Raw genomic sequence first — 24,350 nt, 5'->3', positions numbered from 1 at the left:
GCTGGGACATCACCACTTCAATATCTCTGCACAAAAATGAAATAGTACGAAATCTAAAGTGCAGCCAAACCTACGATGTATACACCCAATATGAGGTACTAATTATATCAGTTTTATGCATTCAATATTCTATGGATTCTAGTATCATCCCTATGAACCAATCATGTACCATTCTTTTATGACTGGAGACTATCTCCAGGGAAAGAAGAATGTTAATCACTTTCAACTTCTATCATCTCTCTTAAATTTCTCCTTTACCACCTCTACTACTCTACCACTTCAGTATAATATTGTCCCCAAGGATAGAAGTGCTGCCTGGGGTCTTTGACAATAATCTAAATAAACTATTTCAAAAGGCTACAGTAATAATACCACGTTTCTAAGACACCAAAAATACATTACTCATCACTACACTACTTACTTTGAGTGTCCCTGTGCTGATATCAAAGCCTTCACTTCAATGTCCTTTAGCTCTGTAAGTCGTTCGATGGCTGTATTGTGCTCAGCCTTCATACGTTCTATAACATTTGTGTACACTTCCTTTACACTTTCGACTGCAGCTGTCCACTGGACTTTCAGTTGCTTCATCTGGTCCTCATGTGTGGCAATTAAACTCTCCTTCTCCACCTAATATGGTATTAATAACATAAAAAGATTAGTATTTACTTAACTATAATAAAGTAAACCCTTGACAACAAACACATTTGATTCATAGAATAAGGTAAGTGCTGGATAATTGTAAAAAATGATGCAATGTCCAAACAGTTTGTAAAATAAGTGTTTGATAGCCTTATAGAGTACATTATACCCAAAATTTGATAAACAGAGCTTCATTATACAGAGTTTACTGTGTATAGGGAGTTGGGAGATAGGGTTGATGAAAGAGTATTAGGATGGTTTGGACACATGGAAAAAATGAGTGAAGAAAGACTAGTAAAACAGGTGTGGAAGGCAGAGATGGAATGAATGAACATGAGGGGTCGACTTAGGATGAGATGGATGGATGGGGTAAAAGAGGCATTGGGAAAGAGGGGAATGTCAGTTGAGGAAGGACAGGAGAGGACAGAAGATAGGGGTGAATGGAGAATGATTGTGTCTGGATGATACTGTGATGTATGAGGTGGAGTGGGTGGAGGATGGGGTGTGAGGGAGTATGTGTGAGAAATAAATTGACACAGCCTGATGGTATTTCTCCAAGTCTTCTCCTTTTCTGCATGAGGGGACAGGGAGGGGAGTTTGCCAATTTAATGAAATGGCCTTGCTGTGGATGTGCTGTGTCTTGTGGCACTGCTTCTGACTCAGGGCAGTGGGCAAGATGCAGGGATCCCATGATCCAGGAGGTGCCAAGATAAGAGGGAGGGAAGAGGGTAGAAGGGAATGGAGTATGTAGGGGATGGAATGGGTGGGAGTGGTTTCTATGCCTTTGTTTTTTGGCTACCTCCCTTGTAAGGGAGAAAAGCCTTTGGTATATGTATATGTATGTATCTATATACCAAAAGCCATCTTCCCCATTATAAGGGAATTAGCCACCCAAGGCATGCACCCACCCCCAACCCATCCCACACCCACGTAACACCCATTTGTCTCCCTCCTATCGTAGCTCCTTGCTGTATTGCCCACTGTCCAGGACAGAGTCAATACAGCACATCCACACCAGGACCTAACAGCCTAAACTGGTTTACTACTACCACTTCTTTTATACAAAACATTTAATGGACTTGTTTTGAAAATAAGACCCCATGAAAGGGTTTCAAACCCAAATCACTGATGGTAACTTCCTTACTACAACTTTGTAGCTCCATGTCTAACTTCATTTATGTGAATTAATCTATGCTTGTGTTATCAAAACTTTCAATCAATACAAATCTCATGGTCCCACCTGTGCCTCTTTGAGACTGTGACGGCACTCTTCTTCAAGCTTATCTCTATTCTGTCGAAGGCGTGCCTCTGATTGCTCCCACAGTTCTTGCGTCAGCTGCTGTTTCTTCCTGCAACGATCAATAATAGTGAACATTAGGAGTAATATTAGAAATTCCATTCTCGTCAAGTCAAATAAAACTACAGTACTACCTCTCATTAACGGACTAAAAGGGGGGTAACGGTGTCCGTTGATGTGAATAATCTGTTGATTTGGAGTGGTTTTTGGGTGGCATAGTGATTGCACAACACTAAACAACAGCACCAAAAACACCGAAAACACCGCAAACACAGCTAATTAACGTCCGTTAATGAGAAGTAGTAGGAGGTGCTCAGATAAGAGGGAGGGTGGGAGGGGTGTGGAGTGTATTCAGGGATGGAATGGGTGGGAATGATTTTATGCCTTTCCCTTTTTGGCTACCTCCCTTGTAAGGGGGAAAAAGCCTTGGTATATGTATGTAGCACTGTATATAGTGAAATAGGATGTGGGCACCAGTTCAGCCCATAAGTCACCCAGTGTAAAAATTTTCCTCCAGCCTTTTACCCTTTAAACTTGCCTCCAACCTACTACCACTATAACCCCTTGTGTATCTCATCACCTTACTTTTGCCCACAAATGATCAGGCACTGTTCTATGTACCTTTGGAGTGAATAGAGATTGAGGTGCTTGAGTTTGTCCCAGTACTTCATGCCTTTTACACACTCAATTTTGTTAGTGACAGATTCACCTGTCATCCAGGAGGTGCCAAGATAAGAGGCACTATGAATAATGCCATCTCCTTCTCCACCCCAGCCCTCCTCATCTCCTCGTTTCTCAGTGCCTGACCTGATTGAAAGTGTCCCAGATGCAACCACCATGCAGAGGAAACAGAACATCTCATACTACAATGTCCCACACAATCCTGTGCTGATGACACAATATATCTTCCCTGAGTGACCTGTGGCTATTGTTAGTTACCTGAAGGCTGTAGGTCTTCTGCAAGAAAGACCATAAGCAATGGACTGATTGATTGATCTTCCCACATACCCTCCCAAATATCACTATAAACTATTTCATATGATCCTCTGACATATAAGCATATTTTCATCCACAAACAACTGGAATTTCTCCAACTTCTTTTATGAATAAAGGTTTTTCTCTGACATAGATGAATCATATGTGGTTCTGGTACATGAAAGTGCTCTATAAAAAATCTTAAAGTACTGACTGCATATAACTATGTCATAATTATTATTCATTGCATACATACCAGGGGCGCCCACAGACTTTCTTGTGGTGGACGCACAAGGTATAAAGGGCTATAGGGAGACAACCAAGCGAAGCTTATCCACCTGAGGGGTTCGGAAATGTTTTGAGTTTTTGCCACTTTTTGGTTGCCTTTTTGACATACTTAGGTCCATTAATTTTAGAAGTGAATTGCAGCCTTTTATTGAGGGGAAAACATCTACATTTTTCATTGAAAGTTGAGGGTTTTAGAAGGGAAAAATGTTTGAATAGGGGACCTTGTATGCTTGTAATGTCCAAACTGGATGCATGTGCATCCGGTGTGTCCGCCTGTGGGCGCCCCTGATACATACATACATATACCAAGGCTTTTTCCCCCTTACAAGGGAGGTAGCCAAAAAGAAAAAGGCATAAAATCATTTCCACCCATTCCATCCCTAAATACACTCCACTCCACTCCACCCTCCCTCTTATCTTAGCACCTCCTGGATGACGGGTCATCCCTGCACCCTGTCCACTGCCCTGGGTCAGAGGCAGTGTCACAAGGCACTTATTCATTGCAATTTAAGATAAAATACATATTTACCTGTGAACTTCCTCAACAAGCTGAAGTTGCTCCTCATGTTGTGTCTTAAGTTGCTTGATCTGTGCCTCTAATCGCTGTACCTCAAGTTGGGAGGCATGAAGCTCTGTCTGTAATGTGAAAAGCCGAGAGAAATCCTCAAAAGGAGAGCTAGTCATTCACACACAGTAGCAACAAAATTGCAAGGTTCTATGTGGCACAACGAGAACCACCATAAAAAATATAAGACACTATAATCATTCAGTCAATAGTGTAAAAAGATGGAGCTTACCTGAAGTTCTTTGATGTGCTGGTCATCAGAAGTGGGAGGTACAGGAGATTTTGATGGGTTAAAGAGAGAATTTGTCATAATTTCATATCTAAAAGAAAAAATACATATGATTAGTATGTGGGTAGTTATACACATGTACAAAATGACATGAACAAAGACTGTCCAAATTGGAATTACCAACTCGGGAATAAAGAAGGGAAAGAGGAGACCTACTAACTATAGAATTATGAAGGGAATGGAAATCTTAGATAAGAATGATTTATTGAAATGGGACAATGGAAAAACAAGAGGACACGAAAAGAAACTAAAAAAAGATAATTGTTACGTCCATAGACGTAAATTTGTATTACTGCTTTTATTGTATAAAAATCGGGAGTGGAATAAATAATTAGTGTATTGTATGTCCGTCAATAATGTCACGGTACGATCAGTTATGCCATTTCCCCCCCGTCACTGGTATCGACTTGGTCGAGTGTGGGAGAAGTTGAGGGTAGATGGTGTGTGGGGGTCAACATGTCAAGATCGTCTTCTTTCTAACTGGCATTGGTCAAAGAGTCGCCCAATATGTGGGTTATACACTGTTAGAGGGAGGGACAAGTCGCGTGTAATGTTGCAATCATCCACCTCACCATCATAATGTCATAAGTTAACGGACGTAGGGACCAGGAGACGCACGAATCGGTAAGTTGATGTGATGTCATTTCTATGTGAAATTTTGTGATTATGTACTTGATGTCAAATTTATGATGTGAGAGTTACGACTCAAAGTATTGATTAATACTTATATATTTTCTGTTATTAATTGGCATTTACATGTATTTGTTGGCATTTGTGTATTTTTTGTAGTTTTGTACAAATTTGTGACAATAAAAACATTCTTTTTAGAATGACCTGCAGTCAGCATCAATTCGGAGCTCCATTTTATTCCCTGCATATCCTAAGAAGATAACAATTAGCCGAGAAACCCTACAATAATTACAGAAGAGATCTAAAAAAAATAGCTTCACACACAGAGTGATAGATACTTGGAACAAATAAAACAAAGAAACACTGTGTGCAAACACTATTCAAGATTCTAAGAAAAAACTTGATGCTGAGAGATACAAAGATGGGTCACCACGAGCATAGCTCCCTTTCTGTATAATACAACTAGGTAAATATATGTACACACAATCTTGTAACACACAAGTCACTCTTAAGTAAAACCTTCATAGGTTTGATATACATGATCTTCCACTTCTGAAACTGAATTGTCTGCTAAAATGTTCATCTTTTCAAGATGCCTGATTCATTTGTTTTTTGCAATCTTTTCACACAATCTAGCTATCATATTGGTCAGAGAGGCTGGTCTGTAATTCAGTGTTCTCCTTACTTCCTTTATGAATTGGTATCTAAATACTCTAGCTGGTTACTCACTGTTTTAGAGAAGCCTCACTCTGCTGTCGCTGCAGAAGTTCAAGCATAGTCTGGTATTCTTGCTGCTGTAATTGAAAATGTTGCTGCTGCTGCATCTGCCTCTGCAGCCTCTCCTTCATCTCTACTTGGATTTGTTCCTGTTGGTTCCGTAACTGCTGGGCAAAGGCTGCTGCCTGCATCTGGGCTTCTTGCTGCTGACGCAGAAGGTCCTGTAGCTGAAGGGACTGCTGAAATTCTGGTGTAGGGGTGTAGCCAACAGCACCCATAAGACCTAGGGAAAAAAAATTGAAACTTGTTATAAAACTGCATGCTCATTGCTACTTGTTTATGTTGAGTATCATTGTCAGGCCTAATCAAAGTCTAACAGTTACCATAATTAGTATATTTTTCATAAAGAACTTCAAGGAAATAAAATACATTTCTTCTACTATAACAGAAAGCCTTCAATAATAGTAACATGAAACCATTCAATCTATATACCCAAGGTGTAGTGTTCTTGTAACCCTGCTGTGACTGGGTGAATCCTATTGTCATGGTTGTCTGAGATCATGTTTTGTTTTGTAGTTACATCCTGACCAAGAGGTCATATTAAATTTAAGTTAAGACCAATCAGTTAGTATAATTCTTAATCAACCTCATCCAGAATATAAAAGTGGTGATGAGAAGAAATGAAGAGAACTAGATGCAGTACTGGTATAGTGGAAACACTATAAAACAGTGTTTTATGTGACTGGATTGGGGTAATCGATGAGTGCACATGGTTTTCAGAATGATGCCATGAAGCATACCAGCTATGTATTGATTCTGAAGAATTCAAGAAACCAGTGAGGATTGATTGTTGTTGCAGTTACACAGTGTGGTTTGTGACTAAAACATCTGGACTTGATGCAGATTTGAGATTTCATTTAAATGTTCATTTTGGAACATAGCCTACACATCGGTATTTTGGTATGTTCTTTGTACTTTTAGAAATGGCGGTAAATTGTATTTGTTAGAGAAAGATGAAAAAATTTGATGGAATGGAATCCCTAAGAAAGCCTTTGAAGTTATTAAGAATGATTTTGCTGAATCAACCCCATCCAGAATATAAAAAAGAGGGTTCTTATCCCTTATAAGGGAGGTACCCAGTCCACACATGCACTCACCCCCAATTATCCCACTCATATCCATCACCCATTTGTTTCCCTTTCATATTAGCTCCTTATGAATTAAAGGTCATCCCTGTCTCCTCCCCACTACTTGGGTCATACGCAACATAGCACACTCCACAGCAGGGCCATCTGCTCCATTATTGGGAAAAGAGCAGGATAGACAATATAGAAGACATAAGAAAGAAGAGAGGATGACATGGAAAGATAAGACACAAGAGGAGAGTCAGAAAAGAGGAAGGAAGGGGGAATGACAGGAAAGAAGAGGACAGGAGGAGGGAGGAGGAGAGAGATGAAATATGTTGGGAGACAGTAAAGAAAGGGGAAAGAAGGATGAGAAGAGGGGAGGGGAGGAGAGAAGGAAAGGGAATAGAGAAGGGAGGGGAGGGGAGTAGGGTAAAGGAAGAAGGTAATGATGATTAAAGGGAGAGGAGAAAAGGGAGAGGAGAAAAGGGATGGGAGAGAAAGAAAAGACAAGGGAGAGGAGAGGAGAATGGATAAAAGAGGGAGGGGAAAGAAGTTAAAAAGGAAAGAAAAGGAGGATAGTGACAGACAAAGGAAGAATAGGGTGCAAGATGGATTCCTGTCAAGTAAATGTTACATTTATAAACTCGACTATTTCTATCATAAGCTCTTAATATAGCATGCCTTACCTGAGCCTTGTGCAGGAGCGACCTGACTGCTACTACTGCCACCGACACCAGAAGATACCATCTGGGTTGCAGAGACACCAACCCCACCATGTTGTCCAGATGCTAAGGTCTGGGCATTATGAACTTGAGAGGGTGGTACTGATGGCATACTGTTGTAGGTACCAGATGGCATGGATGGGGTGGTGTGGTACGAAGCAACTGGGGTGGGCTGATGAAATGGAGCTGCCACGGCCGGTGTGGGAGGGAGAGACGGATGTACAGTGGCTGGTGTGGAGGGGTGAGATGGAGGTGCTATAGCGGGTGTTGATGGTTGTGAGGCAGTTGTCTTTGAGGGTGTGCCACTGTGTGAAGCCTCTGGAAGAGGATGCTTGGGTGTGGTCTTTGATGGGGGTTGTCCACTTACATCCACGGCCTGCTCCTAGCAGTGTCCATAAAATGAAGAAAGAGATCATTAATACATATATAAATGAGCACTAGTCATCAGATACCAATTCATTTATTTCAAGAAAACTGCCTGTACAGTCTACAGGTTTTTAAGGCAGTCAGATCTGTAATAAAACTACAAAGAAATCAAACTTGCTTTAATGACTAGTGAGTTAGTAGCATTTATGACTTAAAAATATATTTCCCTCTATAAAAGAATCTGATTTATCTATTATAAATTGTGTTCTTATGATAAACCAATGTGTACATGAGATAGACAGTTAGACAGAAACAGAAGGACACACAGATTGGTAGAAACACAATCCAAGACTGGAATATATATCAGTGGTATGGTCCCCACACAGAGTGAAGGATATAAGCAAAATCATGAGAACATAATGGGCAGCAACCAAATGGATCCCCAGCCTGGCAGATAAGTCATATGAGGAAAGACTAAAAGCAATGGGTTTGCCAACTTTGAAAGATCAAAGAGAAGGAGGTGATATGATAATAATATTCAGGTCACTAAAGGGGACAGATTACATCCACAGAAGAGATCTCTTGATTAAGGATAGGAGGGCTTTAAGAGATCATGAAAACAAATCAAGGAAGACCACATGCCCAAAGGATGTGAAGAAATACAATTTTCCATATGGATGCATAAATACTTGGAATAGCATAGGCGATATAGCCCTTGCTGTTTAAATACTCGAATTCAAATCCAAATATGATAATTGGGAATCAAAGATTTGGATGAAGTTGGAACTCTACATGAACTTGAGATTAGGTATTTACCTAGTTGTAGTTACCTCGTTGTATTATACGGGAATGGGAGCTATGCTCGTTGTGACCCGTTATTGTATCTTGCAAGATCAAGTTTGTTCTTAAATTCTTGTACAGTAACTCCTTGTTATACGGTACATATGTGTTCCTGACAACCTTACTGCAAATTGAAATTACTGTATACCGAACCCATTATAACATGTAATAATAGGATATGGCAGATGTACCTTCTCCCTGCTCTTTCCTCTTCAAAACACGAGCAGATACCATATCTGTGAATTTTTCTTACCGTAAATAGAATTGAGGGTAGTAATTACCAAATACTGTAACTGAATTTACCGGATAAAGAATTACCATATAAGGAGGACTCACTGTATTGTGTTTGCAAACACTATTTCTTCATCCAATTTGTTCCATATATCTATCACTGTGTGGGAAGCTGTTCTTTTTCAGGTATGGTCAACAGGAGAATAAGAGATGGCAGCCCACTAAAATTGCTCCATTTCTAAATACTACAATTAGGTAAATACATGGAAAGAATGAGTGAAGAAAGACTAGTAAAAGAGGTATGGAAGGCAGATGTGGAGGGAGTGAACATGAGGGGACATCCTAGGATGAGGTGGATGGATGGGGTGAAGGGGGCTTTGGGGAAGAGGGGAATGTCTGTTGAGGAAGGAAGGGAGAGGACGGAAGACAGAGGTGAGTGGAGAATGGTTGTATATGGATGATGTTGTGATTGCATGAGGAGGAATGGGTGGGGGTGAGGTAGTATGTGTGAGTAAATTTTGACGCAGCCCGAAGGGATTTCTCCCCCGTCCTCTCCTTATATGCAAGGGGGGACGGAGAGGGGGGGTCGCCGATTAAATGAAGCGGCCTTGCTGTGGATGTGCTGTGTCTTGTGACACTGCTTCTGACTCAGGGCGGTGGGCAGGGTGCAGGGATGACCCGTCATCCAGGAGGTGCTCAGATGAGAGGGAGGGTGGGAGGGGTGTGGAGTGTATTTGGGGATGAAATGGGTGGGAGTGTTTTTATGCCTTCCCCTTTTTGGCTACCTCCCTTGGAAGGGGGAAAAAGCCTTGGTATATGTATGTAGGTAAATACAATTAGGTAAATTGGGTAAATACAAAGATAGGGAGAAAGAAAGAGAGGAGGTAAATTGATAGATTGAGAGAGATTGAGAGTGTGAGACAGAGAATAACAGTAAGAATGAGTGAGACAGAAACAGAGAATGAGAGAGGAGTGAAAGACAGAAGCTGAGAGTAGAGGATGAAGGAGAAACTGAGTGAGGCTAGAATGAGGCTGGGAGTGAGGCTGACACTACATGAAACCGAGACTGAGACTGAAAGAAAGACAAAGAGAGAGAGAGAGAGTATAAGTATTTTGTTGGCATTAAACAAAGGGGGGAAAGGAGAGAAAGAGAGAGGAGAGAGAGAAAGAGGAGAGAGGGAAGAGAGGGAAGAGAGGGAAGAGAGGAGAGAAAGGAGAAAAGAGAAAGGAGAGAGAGAGAGAGAGAGAGAGAGAGAGAGAGAGAGAGAGAGAGAGAGAGAGAGAGAGAGAGAGAGAGAGCAATAAAATAAAGGAAAGAATAGGGCACTGGTAATAGCGATAGTGGTATAAACAATGGATATCTACAAATGGTAGTCCTGTATGAAAGATATCATAGACAATCGTCTCCTTGCCACTGATCCTCAAAATCCTTACCTCCATCAGGATGTACAGGCCTGAGAGGACAGCACTCAGTATCTGGACTAGTTCCAAGACCTCACATTGTATTTCCTCTGCCTTTGCACGTAAGGAGAGTTGAGAACCAGTGATTGCTCCTCTCCTACTACTATAAGTCAGTAACATAGACACAGTTCCATACTAATGAAGTACAAAAAACAGTCCAATGTTTCTTCTCAGAGAGATCGATGGGTCTTCAAAGGCCCAAGGACTATTGCCAGCTAACGTGAGGATGTAGATTTCCAGTCAGCGACACTTGAAGCAACATTTATTTCATGTGGTAAGAAGAGGCTGGGTAGGGAAAGGGAATGGAGAATATAAAGACGAAGAGAATAAAAAGAGAGGGAGTTAGAAAATAAAAAAGGATGGTTAGCATGACATACAGAACATAGTGAAAGTGAGAGAGGAGGGAGAAAAAAGAGGAAAGAGTGAGACACGAGAGAAAAAGGGAGGAAGGATATTGGATAGAACAAGACCCTCACCTTGGATGGACTTTGAGCCCGATGTTTAGAAGCTGACAGTGAAAGAGCAAGCCAGTCCTCCTGTCCTGCTGACCCCGTCTTTGATGCTGAAGTTTGCTTGGCTTCTGCTCCTGGTGACAGCCAGTCTTTTGAGGACTCTTTTACTGGTGTATGTTTCGAAGGTGTGATTTCAACTTTGTTGCCTTCAGTAGCCTTCTTACTTTGCACCGCTCCTGATTCCTTACCAGGTCTCTTTGTTTTGATGCTTCCCAGGATGTCATCATCATCAATCTCAAATGGTTTTCCAACTGACCGAGGCCTTCTTGGTGGCATATCAGAGTCAAAAAGATCAAACTCGTCCTTTGCCACTGGTTTTCTGGGAGGTCTTCTTCGAGGACTGTCTGACTTCCCTGCTGAAGGTGCATAACCTCCAAAACCCAAGTCATCTTCTTTATTAACTCTACCTTTCTTGTATTTATCATCTAATACAAATGATTTTGGTTTGTTCACAGTGGGACTTTCCTTTTGTGCTGGAGAAGTCAAAATACTATCCAGAAAACTTCCCTTACCACCACCACCACCACTACCCTTTCTTCCTTCAGTCTCTGATTTCTGACGAGAGCTCTTGGGTCCATCTGTTAAACTTTTGAATAAATCTTCATCGTCATCAAAGGAAATTTCTTCTTTGGCTTTCCTGCCTCTGGGTAATTTGGAATCTCCTTTGGCAGTCTGACCTTTGCCTGAAGGAACAGAAGGTGATGAAGCAGCACCTTTTGCAGTAGCAGTGCTTACTGCAGGGCTCTTTTCTGGACTGCTAAACAGGTCATCCAGTAGTTCTTTTTTCTTAGTCCTTCTTGTCTCTTGAGATACATTAGCTTCCTTTGGAGGACTAGTTGGTGTATCACTAAATAAATCCTTCATTAACATGTCTTTTGCTCGTTCTTTACCAGGAGAAGCAGATTTGCTGTCCTTAACTTTCTCCTCATTCTTCTTACTGCTTGTGTCTAGTTAAAGAGACAAAAAAAAAAAAAGAGTCTCAGAGCATTAGCAACTGCAGTTTTCCTAAATTATACATTTTATATATAACATAAACAAATGCATAATCAAAGACATTTTACGGGTAAAAAAACATACCAGCTTGCTGTGTTCTACTGTTCTTGGTTCTAGCTGGTACAGTTTCTTCATCCGATTGTAAAAGGTCGTCTGCATCCCAGTCTGAAAAGTCAAATTCATAATCTCTCATATCAATGTGCTCTCTCCCTTTCTCTCTCACAACACATGCACACACATACAAAATTGTGTGCTGTAAGACAGATTGAATTTTTGTAAATAGATCTGGAGAAAGTCTTTGGTAAGGTACCAGAAAAATGACTATTGTCAACCTTCTTTTTCATGGACTTAAGCTGAGAGGAGGTGATAACTGTTCATAAAATGCCAAAGTCTGGATTCCACTCAATCAATCAATCCACTGCCCCTGGTAGAAGACCCATGGGCTCCAGGAAACTGGTGTTGTTGTCTGGGGATTGTTAGTGTGGAGCATAGTAGTATTAGGTATTCTGTGTTCTCTGTGTGGTGGTTGCATCTAGGGGAGTTTGAATCTGAGGATATGCCTATTCTGTGTTGGTAATGTCTTAATGATGGATTAAGCATAGGTATATTAAGATGGTGTGTGGAACAAGGAGGATGGGAGGAAAAAGAAGAAAAGGGAAAAAAGCCTTTGGTATATATATTTGCGAGTATGTATGTATATTGTTGTACTGGGATGGTTTGGACACACGGAAAGAAAGAGTGAAGAAAGATTAGTAAAAGAGGTGTGGAAGGCAGAGGTGGAAGGAGTGAACATGAGGAGTCAACCTAGGATGAGATGGATGGATGGGGTATAAGGGGCATTGGGAAAGGATGGGAGAGGACAGAAGATAGGGGTGAATGGAGAATGGTTGTGTATGGATGATACTGTGATGCATGAGGGGGAGTGGGTGGGGGAATGGGGGTGAGGGAGTATGTATGAGGAATAAACTGATGCAGCCTGAAAGGATTTCTCACCATCTTCTCCTTTTCTGCATGAGGGGACAGAGAGGGGGGGTTGCCAATTTAATGAGGTGGCCTTGCTGTGGATGTGCTGTGTCTTGCGACACTGCTTCTGACCCAGGGCAGTGGGCAAAATGCAGGGATGACCCATCATTCAAGAGATGCCAAGATAAGAGGGAGGGAAGAGGGTGGAGGGGAGTGGATTATGTTAGGGATGGAATGGGTGGGAGTGGTTTTTATGCCTTTGTTTTTTTGGCTACCTACCTTATAAGGGGGAAAAAGCCTTTGGTATATGTATGTATGTACATTGTTGTGGTTCTTATCTGGTGTGGGAGGATTTTCTCTGTAAGACTCATATCTGGGAGCTGTTGTTGGAGCAACGAGTCAGGTAGTCTTTCTTGAAGGGCTTGCTTATTTATCTGAGAGTGAATATGTTTCTGTGTGGATGTTCTGTATGGTTTGGGAGTTTTTGTTGCATTTGGTTAGTTGAGCTTGTGTAATTTTGTGAGAAGGATATTAGGGTCAGTACCAGCACCAAGTTCTTGATGGGATCTGAAGATGAATGTCGGCTGTGTTTCTCAACCTTTTTTGCTCCATTCCCTTCATGAGTTTTGAACCTTATTGTGGCCACCAGAAGATAAGGGTGAGTTAAGAATGATCAAGTATGGATGATGTTGTGATACATGGAAGGGAGTGGGTGGGGGATGGGGGGGGTTGAGGGAGTATGTTTGAATGAAATTTCTGATGCAGCCCGAAGGAACTTCTCCCCCATCTTCTCTTTTTCTGCATGAAGGGACAGAGAGGGGGGGGGGGGGTCACCAACTAAATGAAATTACCTTGCTGTGGATGTGCTCTCTTGCTACAATGCCTTTGACCCTGAGCAGTGGGCAAGATGCAGGGATGACCCATCATCCAGGAGGAACCAAGATAAGAGGGAGGGAGGGGGGAGTGAATGAGAGTGGAGTATGTGGGAATGGAATGGGTGGGAATGGATTTTATGTCTTTGTTTTTTGGCTACCTCCCTTGAAAGGAGGAAAAGCCATTGGTATATGTTTGTATGTACTACCAACAAAGATTTCCCCTACATTAATGATTAAAAACAAAATGCAGGCAAAGAAATAATTTTTTTTTATTTCATAGCTGACTGCCTATCCCCCTCTATTCTTGCCATGGCTCCCTGGTTGAGAGCCACTAGTCTAGAGTAAAGTAAGTATTGTGAGTTGGAAGGACAGGAGTCAAGAATTGAAAAAAAAAAAAAAAAAAAAAAAATAATAATAATAATAATAATAATAATAATAATGATAATAATAATAATAACAACAAAAATAAAAATGAAAAATAGAAAGAAAAAAAAATTGTGTGGGAGGAACAGTTAAGATAGATAAGATGGTAAAATGTACTGCACTTGTCTATGTTGGGACAGAATGAAATGAATGGCACTTTCACTTCAAAGTTAGCACTATCAAGAAGTGGAATTATTGCTGGTATATCAAAATATACTTGAGTACATAATTTTGCTCTGTATACAATCAGATTTTAGAAGCAACTTACCATCATCAACATTTTTCCTTGGTTTTCCCTTGGGTTTTTCCTCAAACTTGACTGTCTTCTTATCAGGTGTTTTAGCTGTTGTAGTAGATGATCCAGGACTTTTCTTCTCACTTTTGAACAAGTTCTCATCAATATCATCAATATCCTGTTAAAAATAAATCAGCAGTAATTAATCATTATAGTTTCTTTATAGGGAGAAATACATGATTTATTGTAAATTAAAAATAATCTAAATATAAATATAATTCAAATATAATTATAAATGTAAATCATGAATCAGAATAATTATACGAAGAAATGCATAATTCATTGTAAATGCAAAATTCATAGTCTATTTCTGATTAATTCCAACTTGGATATCTGTCAAATGATGGTGGTACTTCAAGCAATTATTTTGCAAATTCTTTATCTAGTTTAAAAAAAATTAAAGCAAACATTACTGAAGATTAGTGATTATCAGTCTTTGCAACTTACAATTCAAGAAGTTGATTTGTTAAAATATGAACCATCTTATTTCAATATCACAACTTACTTTTGCTTCAACATATAATCATTTTAACAGAGAAATCATTAATTTATCTTAAAAATAAGTGCCTTTCCCTACACTGCATGCAGTGATATATTGGAAGTATATGAAAATTCCTTACTGCCATAAGTTTAGCCATCTCATCGGGGTTGACATCAGACACTGGGTCTGATTCCGTGACAGAAGGGAAATCATCATCACTCATTTTGTCTTATTCCTGAGATTATTCAAAGTGAAATCTGTTTGAAGGACTTTGAATGGGTTCACTTCATTATGTACAACACCTTTGTGATGGATGCCACTTCACGGTCAAAGTAATAAATAAAATGCAATCGCCTATGGCTACATTGTTGCTACATCATAACAAGGAATTGTGATGATCAGTTTCATCTAAAAAATCCTGTATTTCAGTCTGTAAATAATAAGAAACAAGGTAATAAATATAATCAAATTTACAGATAAAATCAACAATATGTATACTTACATGTCAAACATTTGAAAGTAACTACTTTTACCTCCTTAAACAAACACAACTTTATATTACAAATTCTGGCTTACATCCTTCTGTTTGTCCAAGGTAATTTGGATATCACTCATAAACTATGGTATCCCATGTCATAATATCCCAATATCCAAAACATCCCCAGATCAGAAAAAGTAGTGATCCAATTAAGTTTTTAGCTTATCCATGTTTTTATACTTTATTAGCATTTTTTTTTTTTTAAGGAAAAAAAAAACAGTTGGGAGATAGGGTTGATGAAAGAGCATTGGGATGGTTTGGACACATGGAAAGAATGAGTGAAGGAAGATTAGTAAAAGAGGTGTGGAAGGCAGAAGTGGAAGGAGTGAACATAAGGGGCCAATCAAGGATGAGATGGATGGATGGGGTAAAAGGGGCATTGGGAGAGAGAGGAATATCTGTTGAGGAAGGAAAGAAGACAGAAGATAGGGATGAGTAGAAAATGGTTGTGTATGGATAATGCTGTGATACATGGAAGAGACTGGGTGAAGGATGGGAGGGGTGAGGGAGTGGGTGTGAATATTTTGATGCAGCCCGAAGGAATCTCTCCCCGTCTTCTCTTTTTCTGCATGAGGGTCACCAATTAAAATGAAGCAGCCTTGCTGTGGATTGCTACATTGTTTCTGACCCGGGGCAGTGGGCAAGATGCAGGGGTGTCCAGTCATCCAGGAGGAGCCAAGATAAGAGGGAGGGAGTGGGGTGAATGGGAGTGGAATATGTGATGGAATGGGTGGAAGTTTTTTTATGCCTTTGATTTTGGCTACCTCCCTTGTAAGGGGGAAAAAGCTGTTGGTACATATATGTATGTAAGTATATTAGCAATGTTACTTAGTTGAAGTGAAATTTGAACTTTTATATTTACATGATATTGCTTTTTTCTTTTCTTTTTTTTTGCTTGAAATTCAAAATTTCCCTATCAAACCACAATACATCCAAATGTCCCTAGGCTGGAACAAATCCAATCAAGTTTTTAACTTGTCCATGTTTTAAGCAGTCAATATTTTAATAACTATAGTGATATCTCAATGAATAAGAGTCACACACCATTCTTTGGAGACTAATTTCCACTCAGAAAAGAATGATAATCACTTTTAATTTGTCCCTTCCTCTTCTTTATTACTCTCCATCAGTCTCTTTTACCACTACTCTATCTCTTCCGTGTGATATTGTCCTCTAAGGATAAAAGCAGCTATTTTCTCTGATAAAATGCTAATATTCAATTTTGCTATTATTTGGGTTTCATTAGTCTGTAGGTCAATGTCCTACCCATCTTAACCTCTTCAATACAATGACACCTACATACACACTATGAGGTGCAAGTAGGTACACAAGACTACCGGCATCGGCATCTTGATTATATTTTGTAATTGTAGCAGTGACCGCTGAGTTCTATAAACTGGTTTGATCTCATTTTCTGTGTTTATTATTACTCAGAGTGAAAGAGAACAAGTAATACAGCAGTGACTTCATATTTTATTATGCAACTAGTGTGATACATCATACATTAGGCATCCAATGCTGTGCACGAAAATTTGACTTGTATTGAAGAGGCTAAGTCATAATGCATGCTAGTAACCGTTTGATATTTTAATGGAATATCTCTTTATTAGAGAGTGATCAACAATCATGATTAAATGTAGTCATTCATAACTGCACTTAACAGGAAAAAGAAAAAGCAGATGGAAATGAAGAGTGGTTTTATTTTTCGTGTATGTGTTTGTAATGTAAATGTTACTGTAATAGCAAAATGCACTCAAAACAAGCACACACACACAATGCATATACATTATTTCTTATCCACCTTTCCTTATATATTTAACTAATTATATATACAGTTAGAACTTAGGTAAATACTGAAGAAAAAGTGAATGTGGTAATGACTAATCATGTGACATGTCTATGGCTATGCACACTACTGTAAATGTAGCTGTAAATGACTACATACATTTACAGCCATAGCATTCCATCTATGCAATTATGAAGAAGCAGCATTTTCATATGACAACTTACTTTCATAGCAATGTTTAACAGCCTCCATATACCTCATGGTAAGTAATTAGTATAAGCCAGAAGACAGCTGTAGCTACAAGAATCACCAGCTAAAGATAGCTTTAGAGGCTGGCTTTTGCGAGAATATTCCTTTAATCCATATTCTTAATTTGTGTTTGGGCGGGGAACGCATTAATTCCCTATGAATGTAGTTTTATGTCTGTCTCAGGTACTGTACTATGTATGGTCTTTGCTGACCGGATGTGTAAAGAAAACATCAGGGCAATTTGGCAAATTTGTCTTAAGTAATAATTTGGTGCAGTTTATCATATTGACCATGCAAGTGAAAGAACGGTATGTGAATAACACATTCATTTGCTTAAAAGTGTTATATATGAATATTTCACCGATTCTACCATGTGTAATAGGTCTGCAATATCATATTCCGCACAGAGGATTTCTTTTAAGGAATTCAAACATCTCGTTTGTTTATGTTTACATCGTGTATCCAGTGTTCGAACACTCGAGTTTCGTAAAGAATTATAATTGCAGTATAAATCTATTGTAATCATATTCATAAATTCTGAAAAATTCGATGAGAAAAAATAACAAAAATACTTGTAATACAAATAGAGATAGATTCATTTAAGTGAAAAATATGATGATTGTATGGAAAATTCGCTCATTATGGTAACAAGTTCTAGATAAAAGTTCCAAATAAGTTAATATTTGCAATTTATTGCAGCATGCAATATATGATAATAACAAAAAAGTCAGTGAGTAGGTAGATAAACAACCAAAATATTTAATAGATAATTTATTCATTTTGGCCACGTATGATGTTCCTGCTTTGACTCTCGTTTTGAGGGCTTGTTACTCTCCGCCTTCTGTGTAAGATGGCAATATCTGTATAAGGAAATCGTATACAAGGATTTTTTTTTGGGGGGGAAAGTAGTTGAAATAAAAGTGGTAGTCACTTGTTATTACAGCTTTTTCATATACATAGTCGTAATACACATGACAGATTAAATAAGAAGCGTATGCTAACGACGTTGACATCATCACGATAGAGAATCAAGCAGAAATGGAAAAAACCTGGCAGCACCCTACGAAGCTGTAGAAAGTGTTGGACTTAAGATCAATGAGAGCAAGACAAAGATAATGTAGATAGCAAGAGAGTCTAATTTGCCAGAAAGGGTACAGATTTGGGGGATGGACATAGAGAGTGTAGATTTTAAATGCTTAGGAGTAAAGGTAACGGAAGAATGAAACAAAAAGTGGAAGCCAGTACTGGAACAGGAAACCGATGATACTCCAGCCTAAAAGAATTATTAATGAAGTCAATTTCAAGAACAACAAAACTGAGACTGTACAACTCAATAATGAGACCAGTCATATTGTACGGCTGCGAAACGGGCTATTACGAAAGCTATGGAGAAGTTTGAAGTTCTTGAAAATAATATTTCACGGAGAATTTTAGGACCCGTGTATGACAACCAAAGGCACGAATGGAGAATAAGACATAACTGGGAATTAGAGAACAAACAAAACAACTCCATACTAAAAATGTAACAAGATTAAAAATATTGAAATGGGCAGGACATGATACAAGGATGCAAGATGGCCAAATAAAGTGCTCAATAGTGGAGTGCGTGGAAGACGACCACTTGGATGACCTAGAAGACTGGAGGAGATGCGTTGAAGATGTGCAGATATGGAGAATAGAACCAAGAGGCTGAAAGGTGGCGGCACGGGACAGAAAGACATGGCGAGATGTTTCAAAAGCGGAGCTAAAACAGGTCAATTCGTCACGCAGGGCGGAGTCAGAGGTGAGGGGATGTGTGGGTGGTGTCAGGTCAGCAGAGAGGCGGGCTGGAAGCGGGATCAGGAGGGTGATAATTCTTAACCAAATGGCTCACAGCTAGCCGTTGAGATTATGTCCGGGGACCATTGACCTTCGGAGATGTTCAAGTTCGGACATTCTACGATTAAGGCTGATTCGACAATTTTTCTTCTAAAGTTGGGACAAGGCCAAAATTTTGTTTAAGTCCAACTGTAGCTAACACTATACCTGTTAACCCCTATCACTGTGCCTCGCCCCAGTCAACACCCGGGGATGATTTCAACTGCTTCTACAAGCGAGGCCCCAACTTCGTGCATATGTATATATATATATATATATATATATATATATATATATATATATATATATATATATATATATATCCATATTTATGTATATACTACCATTTGTGATCTTAGTTTTATCTTTAGGGGTAGATTTTTATCCTTAGAATAGTGACCAATCCTATATGTATCGTCAACGTCTTTACATGCAACTTGGGTTCCATCCTGAATTTCTTTTATGATTGCTATTGCTGTCTCTTTTTCTTATGTACCTCGCCAGACTATGTTTTTCTTTTAGTCCATATACCACAATAATTTTTTTCCTATCCACTGTGTCTCTGACCCAATTTGCTTTTTCATTAATTACTTGGATGTGTCTTTTGTATTTTCCTGCATTTGTTGTTGGACTATTTCTTTGAAAACAATTTCTTTATTTTCAATGTTTTCCTTCCATTTCTTAATCTTTTGGATATTTTCCTTACCTAAGTTCTCTTCGATTTTTTCAGTCATTTCTTGTATTTGGTTGTTTATCTCTTTAAAGTTTTCGCCATTGGTAGTATCATTAATTCTCTTCTTTTCGTTATCACTCTTCAGCTCTCTTATGTCCTTTTTCATTTCCTTAATCTCGTTTCTTAGATCCAAGTTAGTTTTCCTCAGGTCGGAAATTTCAATGTTTGCTTACGCTAAGCAATCCATTAGTCCAACGATTTCGTTCCTTAAGTCCATAATTTCATTCTCCCACCATATCCTATTTTTGCTCATTTCCCTCTCTATATCTAAGATTTGACTTAAACTCCTTCTTTCGTACTTACTTAATCCAGAAAAAGCATCGTTGTGATATTCCCGCGTGGTCGCTTGAGTGTCGTAAAGTTTGTTTACATCGGGGTTCGGCATGGAGTCACTAAATGACTCTGAGTCGCAGTTGTCGTTCGAGTCAAACTTTTCGTTATTTTCCTTCATTTTTTGCTAATTATGTCTAAATACATTTAACTGGCACTGCAGAGATATCGTTTCGGACACCCATGATATCTCCCCTCCCCTACAATACAAACCAGGTTTCCTTTTTCGTTGTTTATCCTCTTCTTTGGGGCCCTGCGACGAAGGAGTTGACGGTTCCGTGGTCGGCGTGTGTGTGTATATATATATATGTATATATTATTATACGACTGGTAGAAAATAATAAAACTTGTGCATTAAGTTCTCCCAGGTGGCCCGAGAAATGAGGGCAGTGGGTATATTTTGTCCGATTGTGATCAAATGTTGTCAGCCTTGATAAAGACAATGTGAGGTCGAAATGTCAGCATTAATTTCTCCTACTATTTCCTCATTTCTTTTTCCACCACCATTGAAAATCTATCAATATTTCATTATATATATATATATATATATATATATAAGTTCTCATTAATAACCAACAAATTTCCATGACAATGTGGTGATTTCTGTAAGCCCATAATCACAATTTACACAACAGGTACTGCACGGCAAATGATTTCAGGCTACTACAGGACTTCTCTCATCAGCCCAAAAAATATGATGACGACGAGGTGCTGCAGGTCAAATACTTAGTTCCAGTATACTGGAAAGGAGCAATGCTTGCAGAGTCCTGTCTCTTACTTTCCAGTCATCATACCTAGATTGGAATTCATGTATGGTTCCAACTTAGCAACTAAGGTGGGGTAGGGAGAACAATGCAATCCCATGCGGGAAGTCAATTCGACTCACTTCTTGTAGGAAATGTATACACCCCCACAAACAAAATCGCATCCACATGCAGAAATACATATACATGCTTCCATTGACTAAAATTCACTTCATTTATATCTTTCACACTACATCTCATTCCAGTTTAGTTCTATTTTTTTCTATGTGTCTACCTTTCTTTACAACTTTCTCCAATTATATCCCCTACCACATATCTCCTAAGCCACAATACAAGAATATATATCTCTAAAAACTATTTTGTGGCAAGAAGAAGCTGAGAGAGGAGTGGTAGGGAGTGAAGGATAGAGTAGAAGTGGGGGAGGAATGGGGATGGTTCAAGGAGGGAGTTACAAGGTGTGGAACAAGGAGGATGGGAGGAAATAGAAGGAAGGGTAGTGAGTGGTGGGATGAGGAAGCAAAGAAGGTTGTAGAAGAGAAGAAGAGAGCTTTCACAGATTGGTTACAAAATAGGATGAGGGAATCATACGAGAGGTACAAAGAAAAGAGAAAAAAGTAAAGCATAAGATAAAGGAGGCAAAGAGGGGAGCAGATGTGAAATGGGGTAAGAGTATGACAGAAAATTTTGAAAGTATTAAAAATATTTTGGAAAGAAATTAAGAGAGGAAGAGGAGGCGAATCAAATAGAGAAGAAAAGGTAAAAGGTGCAGATGGAGACATGATAATGGAAGAGAGGGCAGTAAGAGGAAGATGGGCAGAGTATTTTAGGGAGTTGCTAAATGTGAAGGAGGATAGGGAGGGAAAGGTAGGGGTTCCATACATCAGATTTTTGTGGTAAGACAGATGTGTGAGAAAGCTATAGGAAAAAGTAAGGATGTGTTTTGGGCTTTTATGGATCTGGAAAAGGCTTATGACAGGGTAGACAGGAAGGCACTGTGGGAAGTATTGCAGATATATGGGATAGGAGGAAAGCTGTTAAGAGCAGTCAAGAGTTTTTACGAGAGTAGTAGAGCTTGTGTTAGGATTAGAAATGGAGAGAGTGAGTGGCCTGAGGTGAAGGTGCTTCATCAGAGATGTGTTATGTCACCCTAACTGTTCAATTTATACAGAGATGGGGTGGTGCGAGAGGTAAATGCAAGGGTACTGGGTCAGGGATTGGAGATGGTTAAAGAAAATGGAGAAAAATGGGAGATAAGCCACTTGTGGTTTGCTGATGACACTGTGTTTGTAGCAGAATCAGATGAGGGATTGAAGAAGTTAGTGACAGAGTTTGGGAAAGTGTGTAAAAGAAGGAAGTTGAAGATAAATGTGGGTAAATGTAAGGTGATGAGATGTACAAGAGGAGAAAGTGGCAGCATACTGAAGTGAATATTAAGGGAGAGAGAATGGAAGAAGTGCATAGTTTTAGATACTTGGGTGTGAATGTGGCAGGAAAGGGAGGAGTGGAGGTGGAGATAGAATGTACATTGAAAGATGCAAGTACATGCCTTGGGGGATTAAAAAGTGTAATGCGAAATAGACATTTGGGAATGGATGCTAGGGGGGATTGTATGAAGGAGTGATTGTGCTGACAGCACTGTAAGAGAGGAAGAGAGGAGTTTGAATGTGTTTGAGATGAGGTGCATGAGAAGTATGATAGGGGTTACTAGGCTGGATAGAATGAGACATGAGGAAGTAAGGAGGAGAACGGGGGTGGTAAGGGAGTTGGGAGATAGGGTTGATGAAAGAGTATTGGGATGGTTTGGACATATGGAAAGAATGAGTGAAGAAAGACTAGTGAAAGAGGTGTGGAAGGCAGAGGTGGAAGGAGTGAACACGAAGGGGTGGCCTAGGATGAGATGGATGGATGGGGTAAAAAAGGTCATTGGGAAAGAGGGGAAGGTCTGTTGAGGAAGGACGGGAGAGGACAGAAGGTAGGGATGAATGTAGAATGGTTGTGTATGGATGATGCTGTGATGCATGAGGGGGAGTGGGTTGAGGATGGGGGTGAGGGAGTATGTGATTCACCATGGTCTTAGATCATGTGTTACACTCATGATCAACAGCTATTTTCCTCCCAGAAGAGAGCTCAGAGCTCACATGACCAATCTGTGGGTAATGCTGTGACCTTACATGCACACACACACCCAACTCCCCGCCCATGGGCAGGATTCGAACCTGTACCGCCATATTGACAGCTGGAAACTCTACCACTGTGCCACTATGTGAGAAATAAATTGACACAATCCAAAGGGATTTCTCACCTGTCTCCTCCTTTTCTGCATGAGGGGATGGAGATGGAGGGAGGGGTCGCCAATTTAATGAAGAGGCCTTACTGTGGGTGTGCTGTGTCTTGCGACACTGCTTCTGACCCAGGGCAATGGGCAAGATGCAGGGATGACCCATCATCCAGGAGGTGCCAAGATAAGACAGAGGGAAGAGGGTGGAAGGGAGGGAGTGAAGTATATGTTGGGGATGGAATGGGTGGGAGTGGTTTATATGTCTTTATTTTTTGGCCACCTCCCTTGTAAGGGGGAAAAGCCTTTTGTATATGTATCACTTCATTTTCCTTCAGATTTCTTTTCCCCTCCCACAAAAACCTAAGTAGTCCATAGTCCGTGCAGTCCAATAGCAGCCTGCACAACTGAGCAGACCTGTCCAGGATCTATTCTATTAACCCCACTTAGAGAAGGAGCTAGAAAAAGTGCCTTCAACTTAACCTCTTCACTCCGGGCCAAAATCTAGCGGGCAGCATTAGCTGCCAGACGTGCGATGTTGTGTCATAATACTCGCATTATAGAAAATAAAGTTACTGCTGTATTGCTCGTTCTCTTTCACCCGTGAATTTTGATAACCATAGAAAATATGATGAAGCCAGTTTACAGAGTATGGGGGTCACGCAGGTACAACTACAATATATATAATTAAGACAACGACATCGGCATCCTCGTGTACCCACTTGCTCCTCATGACGCCTATGTAGGCGTCATTGTATCGAAGGGGTTAATCTCCCACTCCCCTATCCTAACTTGGTTGGGGAGTTGTCCCCAATAATGTCATACTAACTGTGGTAAAAACAGTGAATAACAACAAAGGAGAGCAGAAGCCCTGGTGAAAACAAGATGCACTCTCACACCTCTCCACAACACCTCCCCTTGAAGGGAGCAAAGAGGCTCCACACTAAAGCTCTGAACAGTTTACTATGACAACACAATAGTACACAAAAGTACTTACTGTCATCAAGTTTCCTTTCTCCTGTAGATAAAATATATAACAAGTTGCTCACTCAAAGAATGAAAAATACCAGATGACTGGAAAAATGCTGATATTGTACCAATTTATAAAGGAGGAAATGAGTAAGACCCA

The 24,350-nt window shown here is 39.8% G+C and overlaps 1 protein-coding gene across 4 annotated transcripts in view; it reads right to left on the bottom strand.

The window, feature by feature from the left end:
- Positions 1–20,711, bottom strand: part of LOC143020392 (uncharacterized) — a 30,023-nt gene extending 9,312 nt beyond the window's left edge. For 2 of the 4 annotated variants that reach the window (XM_076176801.1, XM_076176803.1), the window contains exons 1-12: positions 17,238–20,709; positions 14,829–15,119; positions 14,182–14,326; positions 11,737–11,817; positions 10,624–11,606; positions 7,214–7,631; positions 5,413–5,683; positions 3,997–4,084; positions 3,729–3,835; positions 1,880–1,988; positions 422–627; positions 1–26 (exon numbers count right to left, since the gene is read on the bottom strand). The exon at positions 1–26 is cut by the window's left edge and continues 92 nt beyond it. In XM_076176801.1, coding sequence (XP_076032916.1) covers positions 1–26; positions 422–627; positions 1,880–1,988; positions 3,729–3,835; positions 3,997–4,084; positions 5,413–5,683; positions 7,214–7,631; positions 10,624–11,606; positions 11,737–11,817; positions 14,182–14,326; positions 14,829–14,912 — 2,518 coding nt within the window. In that variant the 5' untranslated portion in view covers positions 14,913–15,119; positions 17,238–20,709. Of the gene's footprint in view, positions 27–421; positions 628–1,879; positions 1,989–3,728; positions 3,836–3,996; positions 4,085–5,412; positions 5,684–7,213; positions 7,632–10,623; positions 11,607–11,736; positions 11,818–14,181; positions 14,327–14,828; positions 15,120–17,237 lie in introns of all 4 variants that reach the window. The other 2 variants (XM_076176804.1, XM_076176802.1) reach the window with 2 other exon arrangements.
- Positions 20,712–24,350: the final 3,639 nt, after the last annotated feature.

The sequence above is a fragment of the Oratosquilla oratoria genome, chromosome 39 (assembly GCF_046742065.1).
Source record: "Oratosquilla oratoria isolate Oo_2021 chromosome 39, ASM4674206v1, whole genome shotgun sequence".
Classification (NCBI taxonomy): Eukaryota; Metazoa; Arthropoda; class Malacostraca; order Stomatopoda; family Squillidae; genus Oratosquilla; species Oratosquilla oratoria.
Note: the sequence above shows the minus strand (reverse complement) of the source record. Positions and strands in the feature narration are given on the sequence as shown.